Genomic DNA, 14,335 nt, shown 5'->3' on the forward strand with positions numbered 1-14,335 from the left:
ATGTGTTAATAATATAATTAGTTTTAACGTTTAATGTACTGTTCTAAATGTCCGGAAATAAAATGTCTTATTATATATATATATATAAAGTTTTACCTTACCTTATTATTAAATTTAAAGACAGAAAATACATTATAAATAAAAGCTTATTTTATTGTATTTAAAAAAACATTAAAAAAAAACTTGGTTAGGTCCTTTTAATGTGCCTCTAAACTTTTTATTGTTGTTGAAATGATTGAAAACTTGGTACACAACATGTTAGCTTAATAATTCCAGCGATGAAAGTAATGCCATAGGTGCTATATAAACAGAGATGTCGTGAAATTATGCGGTTTTAAAATTTGTTTTTGTGTTGGAAAATGTCCCTAAAGGACTAAAATAGATAGATAAAACTCTAGCGATCCCTCTGGAGGACTCCTTAGGGAAATTGTTTTCCCAGATAAGAGCAACACAGACTATAGATTAATAAAAAAAACAAGAACAAGAACAAAGTTTCTATAAAAAGAAAGTGCAAGATGACACAATCTAAGACTAAAGATTGTTACGCCCTGTGTTGGCGCTCGTGGGCAGTGCGTACCCCCTTGAAAGAACAATAAATAAACATGTTCGTAACAAGATAAAGAAAAAAATAACAAAGACAAAGGATACAAATATTAAAATGGAATAGAATCATATTTTCACTCCTGCCCCCAAACTCAGAATTAAACAGCCTAATATCACAAGGAATTAATGAGTCCCTGAGTCTATTAATGTTGCATCATGGGAGGTGCATTTGTGCTCCATCTGCTTCTCTGCTCACTGATGGCAGTGTTCAGAGGATGACTGTTAACAAGTGTAAACAAAATAAACGTTTGTACAAAGCAGGAACTCTGTTGAGATCTTTCCAAAAATCTTTCTTTTTTAACAGATGATTCTTCTTGAGCCATTATTGAGTATTTTATGAAAACTACCATTCCAGATTAAAAAAAAGAAAGAGCTATGACAAGAATAGCCCAACATATCTTGTGACTTCTATATAGAAGAAGAAGGTTCTGAAACACAAATTGATCTAAGAAGGAGAGACACTTTCGACAAAATATTTTTTTTGTTTATATTCTGTTTAGTTTTAATTAATCATTTAAGTATTGTTGATAATTTATTTTTTATTAATTTTCTTGAATGTCTTAATTAATGTCCTTTCAACCGAATTCATGTTTTGCAGCGTGGGTCAGAGAGGAACAGAATTTCATTTATGTTGTATGTCTCGATACATGCATACTTGACAATAAAAGAACCTGAACTTGAACTTGAACCTGAAAAGAACACTCGACAGAATGGACGTTGAAGGCATCGTTGAGCACGCGGTTGTCGAAGAGGGATATAATATAGATTTATTATTATTATTATTATTAATAATAATAATAATAATAATAATAATAATAATAATAATAATAATAATAATAATAATAATAATAATAATAATAATAATAATAATAAATTCAAAGACAAAAACTATGCATTATCACAATTGCTCTCTTAATGTTTGTAAAATCATTGATTTACATTTAAATGTGCATTTAATGTAATTTGTTGTTGAAATTATGGACTACCATGTTATCATAACAATTCTAGTGATGGTAGCAATGGCATTATCATATGTGTTATATAACCAGAAATGTCGTGAAATTCTGCAGTTAAAAAGCTGTTTGAAAGTTAAAAAATGTCCCCAAAGGACTGAAAAAAAACTTAACTTAAATCAAAGTTTAAACCAAATACAGGTTTGTACAAAGCAGGAACTCTGTTGAGATCCCTACAAATATTTAACTTTCTTTTTTTAGAGATTCTTCCTCTTGAGTCATTCTTCTCGGATCTTATGAAAACTAACTTTTCCCGATAGTTTATGACAAGAATAGCTGGTGCCTTTTCTATAGAGGAAGAAGGTTTTTTGAGGCACAGAGTTGGTCAATGAAACAAAAGTTAAATATACATTTAGAGAGATGAATTTGACTGATGCGAGTCAAACAGAGAGAAAAAACAGATCAGAGTGACTTTGGTGTAGTTTATAGAAATGAACTTGCAGAATACACTAAATTGTCTAAGATGTCTTTCTGAAACATACAGTCAATTTCCAGGTGTATTTTATGAAGAAACAAGTTCACCTACTACAAACATGACCTTGGGAAACTGTGTCACTTGTGAAAAATTGTTCTAAAACGAGTCATAGACAATAATTTGTGATGATTTGGGGCCACAACAAACTTTGAATGGACTATTTCACAGTTTAAATGGACAAATGTGTTGATTCAACTACAGTAAAACAAGTGAAAGTCACACTTTTGTCAGTGAACTCTTTTTTTGGTTAGCTTTAAAATTTTTGCATTATCTGCATGCATCTTTCCCCTTATATTTCTGTTCGATTATCCTCTCCTAAAATGATCAATACAACAAATATAGTGAACTCAGGAACTTTAATAAAAAAAAAACCCCAACATTAATAACAATTTTATTTTCTTCCATTAGTCGTGAAGTTAAAAACATACATTTTATTTTCTTCTGTTAGTCGTGAAGTTAAAAATATACATTTTATTTTCTTCCATTGGTCGTGAAGTTAAAAATATACATTTTATTTTCTTCCATTGGTCGTGAAGTTAAAAATATACATTTTATTTTCTTCCATTGGTCGTGAAGTTAAATATATACATTTTATTTTCTTCCATTGGTCGTGAAGTTAAAAAATATAGATTTTCTTCTGTTAGTCGTGAAGTTAAAAATATACATTTTATTTTCTTCCATTAGTCGTGATGTTAAAAATATATATTTTATTTTCTTCCATTGGTCGTGAAGTTAAAAACATACATTTTATTTTCTTCCATTGGTCGTGAAGTTAAAAATATACATTTTATTTTCTTCCATTGGTCGTGAAGTTAAAAAATATAGATTTTCTTCTGTTAGTCGTGAAGTTAAAAATATACATTTTATTTTCTTCCATTAGTCGTGATGTTAAAAATATATATTTTATTTTCTTCTGTTAGTCGTGAAGTTAAAAATATACATTTTATTTTCTTCTGTTAGTCGTGAAGTTAAAAATATACATTTTCTTCTGTTAGTCGTGAAGTTAAAAATATACATTTTATTTTCTTCTATTAGTCGTGAAGTTAAAAATATGCATTTTATTTGATTCTGTTAGTTGCGAAGTTAAAAAACAACAACATTAATCAGAAACTTTGCTTCATTTTCCATTACAAACTAAAATAACATGAACGATTGTTTGCTATAATAATAAAAAATAAATAAAACTGATTAAATAAAAATAAAAAAGACTACAAACACAAACCGTATTGTGACGTAGCGGTGATGCCTTCAGCGATAACCAGGTGGTCTCACACACACACACACACACACACAACGCATCAAAGACTTTAAAAATTAATTTACAAAAACACATACATTGACACGTCGACGTAGTTTAAAGTTTACATTTCTTCGTCATAGTTTCAAATCGAATGATTTAAGCCAAAGCTGTAGCGTGTCGTATGCGCTAGAAGCCTCATCACTACTTTTTCCCAATACCTTCAGTGACTTTGAACGCATCATCTGGGCGTGGCTCGTTGAGCACGCGGGTGGAAATACGATGAGAATATAAACTACATTATTTACGGAAGAAAAACGAGTCTAATTCCCTTTTAATACTTATTTTATCTGATTTTAAGCTGCTCGAACGATACAGTGCAACTGAAGTCGATGTTTTAAAGGACTTATCTTCGTGTCGTTGGCTATTGTTGCAGCAGCGACACGTGTTTCTCTTGTTATATCTCGATATATATCGTCGTATCGTTCGTTATTCTGTCGCCATGAAGGAGAAACTTGCAAAACTGGCGCTCGATCCGGTGAGTTTGCTTTAAAAACGGTTACATTTACGTTTTTTTTTTATCCGATAAACTCATGTTATCGAGTCTATGTGTTTGTTTAACAAATTAAAACTCGTCCTGTTATTACTCGTATTTAAAAGCTGTTGTTACTTTCTATTGTTTTTTCAATGTTATTAACAATTCCCTCCCGATCCTTATCGTCTGTCAGTTTGTTTCGGGTATGTGTCAATAAAACGACACGTTTGTTTTGAAAAAATAAAAAGCTATTTCCGGTAGCGATGAACGGTGGAATAATAATAATAATATATATTTAAACGTGACTTTTATCAAGTAAATAAACTGAAAAAAACTCATCTGAGTTTCCATGACATAATCTAAAACCCGGATAACCCTAGATAGTATTTTGTAAATATATTTCAACATGTAAAACACATTTTAATTTATATTTTCCCAAATCCATGTGATAAACAACCAGGTGAATGATTTATGTTTTATGTGTGACTTCATTTTAGAGCTTCCGGACATGAAAGGTGTGACTGTTGTTTGACGTCACATAGTTACCTAGTAATTACTTTTATCTTCAAGTGTAGATAAAATACTTGAACGGAAATAAAGCACAACAATGTTCCAATAAAGATGTACATATGTTGAAGAAATGTATTGCTGCAAGTTAGTAAGTAATTTATATAGTGCTTTTCAAACCAGGGTCTCAAAGCGCTTAAACAATCAAAACAATATTCAATAAAATATATACTTTAAAAGTCAAGATAATACTGAGAACAACACAGGAGTTCCAGATTATCAAAGGAAAAGCCTGAAAAAATATAAATGTCTTAAGATGTTTCTTGAAGGAGTCTCAAGTGCTAAGTAAGTAAGTAAGTAATATTTATTTGTATAGCGCTTTTCCAGACCAGGGTCACAAAGCGCTTTAACAATCAAAACAATACTCAAAAAAGTATATACTTTAAAGATCAAGATAATACCGAGAACAACACAGGAGTTCCAGAAAATCAAGGAAAAGCCTGAACAAATAGAAACGTCTTAAGATGTTTCTTAAAGGAGTCAGTAGATCCATCAAGCGCAAAAAGAGAGGAACCTTCTTCAGAACTTGGTCAACTGAGAGCTATTTTATTCGTGACTTTTGTGGACATAACTCTTAACTATATTTCTATTTCAGTCCTTGTATCATGATGTGCTCGAGCTGATCAACTTGACTTTATACTCCCTTAAATACTATGTTGTCACCGGGGAGCATGAGAACGAGCCAAGGTTACGACTTGAATCTTCTTGTTTTGTCTCCGGATAGATGGAGACGCAACCGTTCACTGCCGACTCTAAAGCTGCGGAGGCCGAGGCCAACGGCGGCGTCGCTGTCGAGGAAGAGTCGGGTCCGGCCGAGCCGGCGGCACGAGCCGGGTGGAACAGTAAGGTGGAGTACTTCCTGGCCCAGGTGGGATTCAGCGTCGGGCTCGGGAATGTCTGGAGGTTCCCGTACTTGTGCCATCAAAATGGAGGCGGTGAGAAATGACTTTATTTTTAAGGACACGACTTGCAGGAATGAGTTAAGCTGGTTCATAGTTAACATGTTTGTATTGTTTATTGTTTGTATAACGTATTAGATATTCTAAGATAAAATGTAAACATTTTAAATGCATTTCAAGGACAAACCTTTTAAACCCTTGGTGCGAAGCCTGGTTAGAGGGCGGAGCACCAAATGACGTAGAACTGCCATTTCCCGTCACAACTCCACTTTAAACATAAACTTAAATGTTTAAATGTAACTTTTTAACTTTATATTTGATTTTCTTCTTTCAGTTGTGAAGTTAAAAATATATATTTTATTTTCTTCTGTTAGTTGTGAAGTTAAAAATATATATTTTATTTTCTCCTGTTAGTTCGGAAGTTAAAAATATTTATTTTATTTTCTTCTATTAGTCGTGAAGTTAAAAATATATATTTTATTTTCTTCTGTTAGTTATGAAGTTAAAAATATTTATTTTATTTTCTTCTATTAGTCGTGAAGTTAAAAATATATATTTTATTTTATTCTGTTAGTTATGAAGTTAAAATATTTTTTTTATTTTCTTCTATTAGTCGTGAAGTTAAAAATATATATTTTATTTTATTCTGTTAGTTATGAAGTTAAAAATATTTATTTTATTTTCTTCTATTAGTTGTGAAGTTAAAAATATATATTTTATTCTGTTAGTCGTGAAGTTAAAACTATATATTTTATTCTGTTAGTCGTGAAGTTAAAACTATATATTTTATTTTCTTCTATTAGTCGTGAAGTTAAAAATATATATTTTATTCTGTTAGTCGTGAAGTTAAAACTATATATTTTATTTTCTTCCGTTAGTCGTGAAGTTAAAAATATTTTTTTTATTTTCTTCTATTAGTCGTGAAGTTAAAAATATATATTGTATTCTGTTAGTCGTGAAGTTAAAAATATATATTTTATTTTCTTCTGTTAGTCGTGAAGTTAAAACTATATATTTTATTTTATTCTGTTAGTCGTGAAGTTAATCATGTATATTTATTTTTATTCTGTTAGTTGTGTTGGATCATGTATTTACTATTCCTCTGAAAGTATTATTCCCAAGAACAATATAAATACACAGTATCTACTCCAAATAATCACAACGTCAAATGTCATCTGTTCCTGAAAAGTTTGCAGATACTCTTGTCATCACGGCCAGTAAACTGTTGAGCATTTCTTTTGTTGGATATCGTTGGATGAACTAGTTATTTTTGTTTAATATGAATTGATTTGTCACAGCGTTAGAATAAAGAAGTGGTGTTAACAGATTATTTTGGAGTCTTTTACTCATGTCAGTTAACTGGTATTTTGTAGTTAAAGACACTCACCCGTCGATCCTCTTTGATTTCTCCAGGAGCGTTTCTTCTGCTGTACGTGCTGCTGATGCTTCTGGTCGGCATCCCCTTGTTCTTCCTGGAGCTGGCGGCCGGTCAGGCCATACGACAAGGAAGCATCGGCGTGTGGAAGTTCATCTCCCCCAAGCTGGCAGGCATCGGCTACTCCAGCTGCGTGGTAAATCCTCGTCCTGATGGAACCTGATCTCCACCTTTTGATGGGTGATCTGGATCTGTTCCTCCCGCACACAGGTCTGCTTCTTCGTCGCCCTTTACTACAACGTGATCCTGGCCTGGAGTCTCTTCTACTTGGGCAGCTCCTTTCAGTCCACGTTGCCGTGGACCGAGTGTCCGAAGACCGGGAACGTGTCGGGTAAATGATCGTCGGCACCGGAGAACTGTGGCGTGAACTGATCCCTAAACTGTCGCCTCCGCCGCAGTACCCGAGTGTGAACTGAGCTCCCCCACCTCCTACTTCTGGTACCGCAAAGCCCTGGATATCACCGACTCCATCGACGAGACCGGGAGCTTCAACCCATACATGGTGGGATGTTTATTCGCCGCCTGGACCATCGTTTGCCTGGGAATGTTCCGGGGAATCAAGTCGTCAGTGAAGGTATGACTTTATTTTGCTGAACTATTATGGAAAATAAAAAAGCTATTATTTTCCTCAATATTTAAGCGTGATTGGATATGCGATTATTCTATGTCTTTTTTTATTAGGTTTATGTGTAATAGAATATATATTTTTTATAACAGTAAAATGTATTTATTCGTGATGGTTAAGATAAAGTGAAAATGGCACTGTAACTTTAAATAAAACCCTTTTTTATTTCGATTTATGCCTTTATTTTGTTACTTTGAATTACAGTTTTGTTCACTGCAAATACTTTAAATTAGTGATGTGCTGATTATGTGAGGTTTCAATAGAATAACTTTTCAAAGCAATAGATTATAGAGAAAAGAGTGACATCTAGTGGACTCAGGAGATAATGACACTGTTTCATGAAGCTTCATCGACACATCACTACTTCAAATCCCCCAAAAAACATGCTTAGTTGCTCATGTTTAAGTTCAACTCTTATAAGAATAGATTATAATCTTTACAATTTGAATTGTGTGCTTGAACAAAAGAATGCACTTTGCAGTACATACGCATGCGCACACACACACTCAAACACGCCCTTTCGGCACATATCGCTGCGCTCGGCGCCGCTCGTATGTCACGTGACTTGATGTCGGAACGAAAGTCAAATGAACATAAAATTAAATTCAATCATTAACATTTGTTCTAATAATTTAATACATGGAGCTGACTCTTGGATTTAGGTTATTTCTACTAGTGATGTGTTGATGAAGCTTCATGAAACAGTGTCATTATCTCCTGAGTCCACTAGATGTCACTCTTTGCTCTATAATCTATTGATTTGTGAAGCTATTCTATTGAAACCTCACATCATTTGTAGGCCGAGAGCGCCCCCTACTGTCCTCTGAAGAATATGACACTGTTTCATGAAGCTTCATCGACACATCACTAATCTCTACCACAGGAACACATTCAGACTAAAAGTTTATATGTTAATGAAGATATTTTTAAAATCAGAAAATGAAGAGAAAGTCTTATTATTATTAATCATACTGATTATTTCTTAAGCCCTACTCTAGAACCACATCATGACAATAGTGTTCAATTTTTTGACTTCATAAATGTTTACATTTAATCAGTGAAAGTACAATTAAAAACAACTTCCTCACATTTATTCAAATATTGAATCAAAAGAAAAAAGTTTAAGCTTTTAACAAGTTCGCCTTAGAAATAAGGGAAGCTGATGAAGTATTTGTTTTTCTAATGTCTCTTGTGATTGACAGGTGATGTACTTTTCTTCGATCTTCCCTTACGTGGTTCTGTTCTGCTTCCTGGTGCAAGGTCTGCTCCTCGATGGAGCGCGAGAGGGACTCGCCTACATGTTCTATCCAAAGGTAACGACCCGCTTGTCCTAGTTTGAAGCTCTTTTGTTGACCTCTGGCTGAAATCCTCCACAGCTGGAGATCTGGGGGGACATCCAGGTGTGGCGCCAGGCGGCCACGCAGGTGTTCTTCGCCCTGGGCCTGGGCTTCGGCTCCATCATCGCCTACTCCTCGTACAACCCCAAGAACAACAACTGCCACCGCGACGCCTTCACCGTCTCCGCCATCAACTTCATGACGTCGGTTCTGGCCACGCTGGTCGTGTTCGCCGTGCTGGGCTTCCGCGCCAAGAACAAAGTGGCCGGGTGCGTCCGGAGGTGAGAGTTCGACGATCGCAACACGTCCGTGAAACAGAACCTGATTTTTTTTTTTTGTCAACTTCTTGGTTTTTCAGTAACGTTCAGCTTCTGTCGAAGCAGATCGGCAGCGGTTTGGTGCCTCGGGACCTGATCCCGACCTTCAACTATTCCGATCCCGGATCCGTGGTCCCGCTGGACTACTCGGCTTGGTTCACAGCACGTGGACACTCGGCGCCGGGAAACTTGACCGACTGTAACCTGGAGATCGAGATGAAGAAGGTGCTGAAGATCAGAGGAACGCTGATGTCATGTTGAGATGTAGTTCTTCACACGTGTCGTCTTGACACCATGCGTGTGCATCAGGGTCAGCAGGGAACAGGACTGGCCTTCATCGCCTTCACCGAGGCCATATCTCTGCTGCCCGGAAGCCAGTTCTGGTCCGCACTCTTCTTCCTGATGCTGCTCAACCTGGGACTCAGCACCATGTTCGGGACCATGGAGGGGATTCTGGCGCCGCTCACGGACAGCTTCAAGGTTTTGAGGAACAACAAGACCAAACTCACGGGTGAGAATCTTCAGCACTACTTCATGTGTGTAGATGATCAAGACCCTGACTCGACTCATATTATCATCTTACTATTTTACCCCATAATAACTTTATACTAATGACTCGTCGAGGAACACGATTACAAAAAATGATCGAGGAATTTCCTCCGCCTTGAAGCCTCGTTTAATTAAATGTAGTGATGTGTCGATGAAGCTTCATGAAACAGTGTCATTATCTCCTGAGTCCACTATATGTCACTCTTTGCTCTATATTAATAAGAAGGCCACAAATTGGTTGTTATTAAGTGATCTGTCTTGTTTTCTATTGTATATTTATAATTGAACTAGAAATGATACTAAGTTATATTTTGTAAAGCCACCACAACACTAGAGATGTGTCGATGAAGCTTCATGAAACAGTGTGATATTCTTCAGAGGACAGTAGGGGGCGCCCTCACCTTAAAAATGATGTGAGGTTTCAATAGAATAACTTTTCATGGCAATAGATTATAGAGCAAAGAGTGACATCTAGTGGACTCAGGTGATAATGACACTGTTTCATGAAGCTTCAATGACAAAAGTTACTATTTTACAGTAATATAAACTACTTTAGTCCTTTTTTTTTAAAATAAGATTCTTTGCTCATAACCAGTGCTGACAACTGTGGTGTTGAAGTCTATTTCAAGGCTTCATGATTTGATCTGAATTATTTGAACATGTATTACCTTCTGGTCCCTCGAGCTCTTCTCCTGACGTGTGATTCCAGTTTTCAGCTGCGTCATCGGGTTCCTGATCGGCCTGCTCTTCACCCAGCGCTGCGGGAACTACTTTGTGATGATGTTCGACGACTACTCCGCCACGCTGCCGCTCATCATCGTGGTGGTCTTCGAGACCTTCAGCGTGGCCTGGCTGTACGGAGCCGACCGGTAAGATCCTCCCCACGGCTCACGTCTGAAGACGGAACACCAAACGCGTGACTTCCTCTCGACCTTTAGGTTCCTGGACGACATCGAGGGGATGCTGGGCTGGCGTCCGCACGTGATCTACAAGTATCTGTGGAAGTACATCTGTCTGATAGCCATGCTGGTTCTCCTGGGAGCCACCACCATCCGCACCATCATCCAGAAGCCAACGTACCTGTCGTGGAGTAGTTCACTGGTGAGATGAAAGTATTTTGAAAACCCTTTAAAGTCAAACTCTCATGTAGTAAATGTTCTTTCTCTCCAAGACACAGTAAGTTCCTCATCATGACCATGTTTTCAACTTATTACTTTATAAAGTTGCTCTGAAATCTGGACGAACGAGAGGTTACGAGAGTCCATTATGACGTAATAATGGCTTCACTCCTCCTCCAGCCAGCTGTAATTACGCCCCGCTTTGTTTATACAACGAGTCCCTTGGAGGTGGAGACTTCCGAGAGTGATAACACGCGGTGACAAACCTCAAAAACTCAAATTGATTGGACAAATAACTCAAAATGGAACTTTTGTATTTACATGAGAGAAATGTTACATTAAATTAAAAACAGATCAAACAAATACAAACAAAACAACATATTTTATAATAACATTAACTAAAGGTTCAACTACTAATTTCAAGCGAAAGATAATAATTAAACAGTTAAATTACAATTAACATCACTGAGGGGACATTTTAACACTAAAGTAGGAAAAGATCATTATAATTTTAAATGAATATACTTTTATTATCAATAACTTGTCATAAAATATATATATATATATAAATACATATTGGTCGTCATCCCAATTATTTAATTAAACTTTATTATTTATTGTCTTAATCAATACCAACAAGCGCAAATAAATTTTTGTTTAGTAATCTTAAATGCAAAATCATGATACTAAGAAAATTATACGATATATTGCAATGTATATCGATACTGTAGTAACAAGGATATATGTGTACTATTGTCCAGTACTTGACTCTGGTGTTGTAGTATTTTCAGACCACATGACGAAGTCGTAACTGCTTTCATTTGTTTTCAAACCAAAATATGCCCAAACATCAGCTTTAAAAGCTGCTGGACTCACTGTATCCTCTCGTCCTCAGTCATCACCTGGATCTCGCGGGATTAAATTGTTTGTTTAAGTTTATTTGCAACACATAAATGAACAAATGCCGTAAAAATTTGCATATTAATTGTCAAAGAATCAGAATTTAAAAAATGTTATTGCCAGTGTTGTAACTACACAACTTTATAAAGTTGCTCCGAAGTCTGGGCGAACGAGAGGTTACGAGAGTCCATTATGACGTAATAATGGCTTCACTCCTCCTCCAGCCAGCTGTAATCACGCCCTGCTTTGTTTATACAACGAGTCCCTTGGAGATGGAGACTTCAGGGATTGATGACGAACCTCAATGTTTGACCAATCACAGCAGAGTGGATGTGGTTATGGTCAACAAGATTTCATCTACAGAAAGTGTTTTCAGTGGGCGGAGCTTAAGATCGTTCTCTAACGTTAACCAACAGTGTAGTTCTGTGGTGTCGATGTAACTGATAACAAATGTATCTCCAGCGTCTGGTTTCAGCTTCAGGCTCTTGACGTGTTTGATCTGAACACGACCGGCTCAGACTCGCCTCCTTCGACACACATCACACAACATTACACAACATCACACAACATTACACAACATCACACAAAGACTTGAATGGTTTCTTGTTGGTTTCCTCTCAGGCCGAGGAGAAGGCGCTGCAGTATCCCGACTGGGCTCTGGCCGTGTTGTCTCTGCTGATCGTGTTCGCCATGATGCCGGTCCCGGTGTGTCTGGTCCACTCGCTGCTGCGGGACCGAGCCGCCCTGAGGTCCAGGGAGGAGACCCCGCTCACCGACATGAACCACAGGAACGTCCCGACGGCAGCCTCCGGACCCTGAACGCCTCGTTTGAAGGGAAGTTGAAAGAGTGAACAGAATGAACTTTGTCGTCCACACGTTGAGCTTCATGTCGTCAGTTGTTGCTGTACGAGTGCCAATCAAGATGATTGACAGCTTCACAGGCTCGTTCTCAAGACGCAATAATGTGATAATAGAAGACGCTGTGATGGTTTAATGATCGTGTATCTCTATTTTTAACAACATAATGAAATTAAGTTTATGTGAAGAGCTTAACACTTAAAGTGTTCCTTAAATTCAAACTTCACTCAGTTTCTACTCGCCCTTGTGTTCTTAAAAATTGGGATTATTTTCTGGGTAATCTGTTTTTTTTTAGATTAAATGGAAAGATTTGGCTATATTTTTATTAGATATTTTGTAGCAGAAGTTTTGAGTCTATCAGTTCCTCATTGGAAAACAATGCAAGTTTCAAAAATGTACGCTAAAAACAATCTTAAAATATAGATTAATTAAAGTTTTAAGAATCCAAGAAGGACGTAACGAGCAGTATGAAGGTATTTGAAGTGTCTTTTTGGACAAAGACAACTGAGCTCCATTCGCTACATTAAAATGAACAAACATTTTTGTCTATAACTCTAAAAAGAACAGATTACTCTGAAAATAATCCCAACTCTTAGTCTACATTAGGATGAGTAGAAAATGAATTTAATTTGAATTTTGGGTGAACTTTCACCAGTGAACTATCAACTTTGCCAGTATAGGAATGACTACAATCTGACACCACGGACTGGAACCAGAAGATGAAGACGAAGACAACTGAGCTCCAGTTGCTACATTAAAATGAACAAACATTTTCGTCTATAACTCTAAAAAAAAAAAGAACCGATTACTCTGAAAATAATTTTAAAATTGAGTGAATTTTCAGTGATAAAATTAGATTTTATTTAAAAAACATGTTCAATCGTGACTGAACTAGTTATTAAATAACGTTATAAAGTGTTTAAGCTCTTAAAGTCGTCATAAACTGTCACATTTAAATTCCCCAAAGTAAATATTTAAAGTCAGTTTGTGCCAAACATGAGTGTAAACAGTCTTATCAATGCAGTATATTTTTCTCATTCATGTGTTTGACGTCCGTCTCTGTTTTGAACAATGTTTTTTCTTCTCTCGGTTCTATTTATTCAAGTGCGATGCTTCGTCTTGTGTGTTTGTCGCACTGACAGAGACACACAATGAGACGTGTGCAAACAAAAAAAAGACTTATTTGTCTTCGGGACCAACAGCTCAACCTGTGCCATGTTTTTCTAGCCGTGACCACTTGATTCAGGTACTGACCGCTGCCAAGAATCATCTTTAATATTTCATACTGAGCCCAACGTATTTTATAAAAAACCTAATTTAAAGTCCATTTATATTTATGTATTTCCGTGAGTTTTCTTTTTCTAATGTCGCTTCAAGAACCTTTTCTATTGATGTACATTTTATTTGCTGCTCGACAGATTCAAGGTCAAGAGATTTCAATGCAAACGGATCAAATGTACATTTTGTTATTGATTCAGATCTTGATGATGTCACTTGTTTGTTGCGGGACTTTTGACAAAAGATTTTTCTAAATATTTTCCTGTTTTTTCTGCCTTTTGTAACTTTTGAATAAAATGTTCACCAGCATGTGATTGTTTGTCAATGTTTGATGAAGAAGAAGAACTTTCTGTTTGTACAAAACTCCCTTTTCATTGAAATATTTACATTAGAAAATTATCTTAAGCCCCGAAAAACACTTTTTCTGGAGATTAAATCTTGTTGACCATAACCACGCCCACTCTGCTGTGATTGGTCAAACATGGAGGTTTGTCACAGCGCATCATCAATCCCTGGAAGTCTCCACCTCCAAGGGACTTGTTGTATAAACAAGGTGGTGCTTGATTACAGCTGGCTGGAGGAGTGAAGC

General features: G+C 36.2%; 1 protein-coding gene across 1 annotated transcript; it reads left to right on the plus strand.

Moving 5' to 3' along the window:
• The first annotated feature begins 3,198 nt into the window (after positions 1 to 3,198).
• Positions 3,199 to 14,055, plus strand: LOC148085244 (sodium-dependent neutral amino acid transporter B(0)AT2-like). Its single transcript, XM_087783398.1, has 12 exons — positions 3,199 to 3,866; positions 5,155 to 5,365; positions 6,743 to 6,900; positions 6,975 to 7,095; positions 7,163 to 7,338; positions 8,592 to 8,702; positions 8,766 to 9,007; positions 9,085 to 9,268; positions 9,353 to 9,554; positions 10,302 to 10,461; positions 10,531 to 10,693; positions 12,232 to 14,055. Exons 1-12 carry the CDS (start codon positions 3,831 to 3,833, stop codon positions 12,427 to 12,429), a joined length of 1,962 nt encoding a protein of 653 aa, XP_087639524.1. The 5' UTR covers positions 3,199 to 3,830; the 3' UTR covers positions 12,430 to 14,055.
• The last annotated feature ends 280 nt before the right edge of the window (positions 14,056 to 14,335 follow it).

This window comes from Callionymus lyra, chromosome 2 (genome assembly GCF_982586985.1).
Source record: "Callionymus lyra chromosome 2, fCalLyr1.hap1.1, whole genome shotgun sequence".
NCBI lineage: Eukaryota > Metazoa > Chordata > Actinopteri > Syngnathiformes > Callionymidae > Callionymus > Callionymus lyra.

Excerpts from the sequence above, each read along its gene's own strand:
- LOC148085244 (XM_087783398.1), top strand. The coding sequence starts at position 3,831 with ATGAAGGAGAAACTTGCAAAACTGGCGCTCGATCCG. Across the intron at positions 9,555-10,301 it reads CAACAAGACCAAACTCACGG|TTTTCAGCTGCGTCATCGGG; the intron begins GTGAGAATCTTC and ends GTGTGATTCCAG. Across the intron at positions 10,462-10,530 it reads TGGCTGTACGGAGCCGACCG|GTTCCTGGACGACATCGAGG; the intron begins GTAAGATCCTCC and ends CTCGACCTTTAG.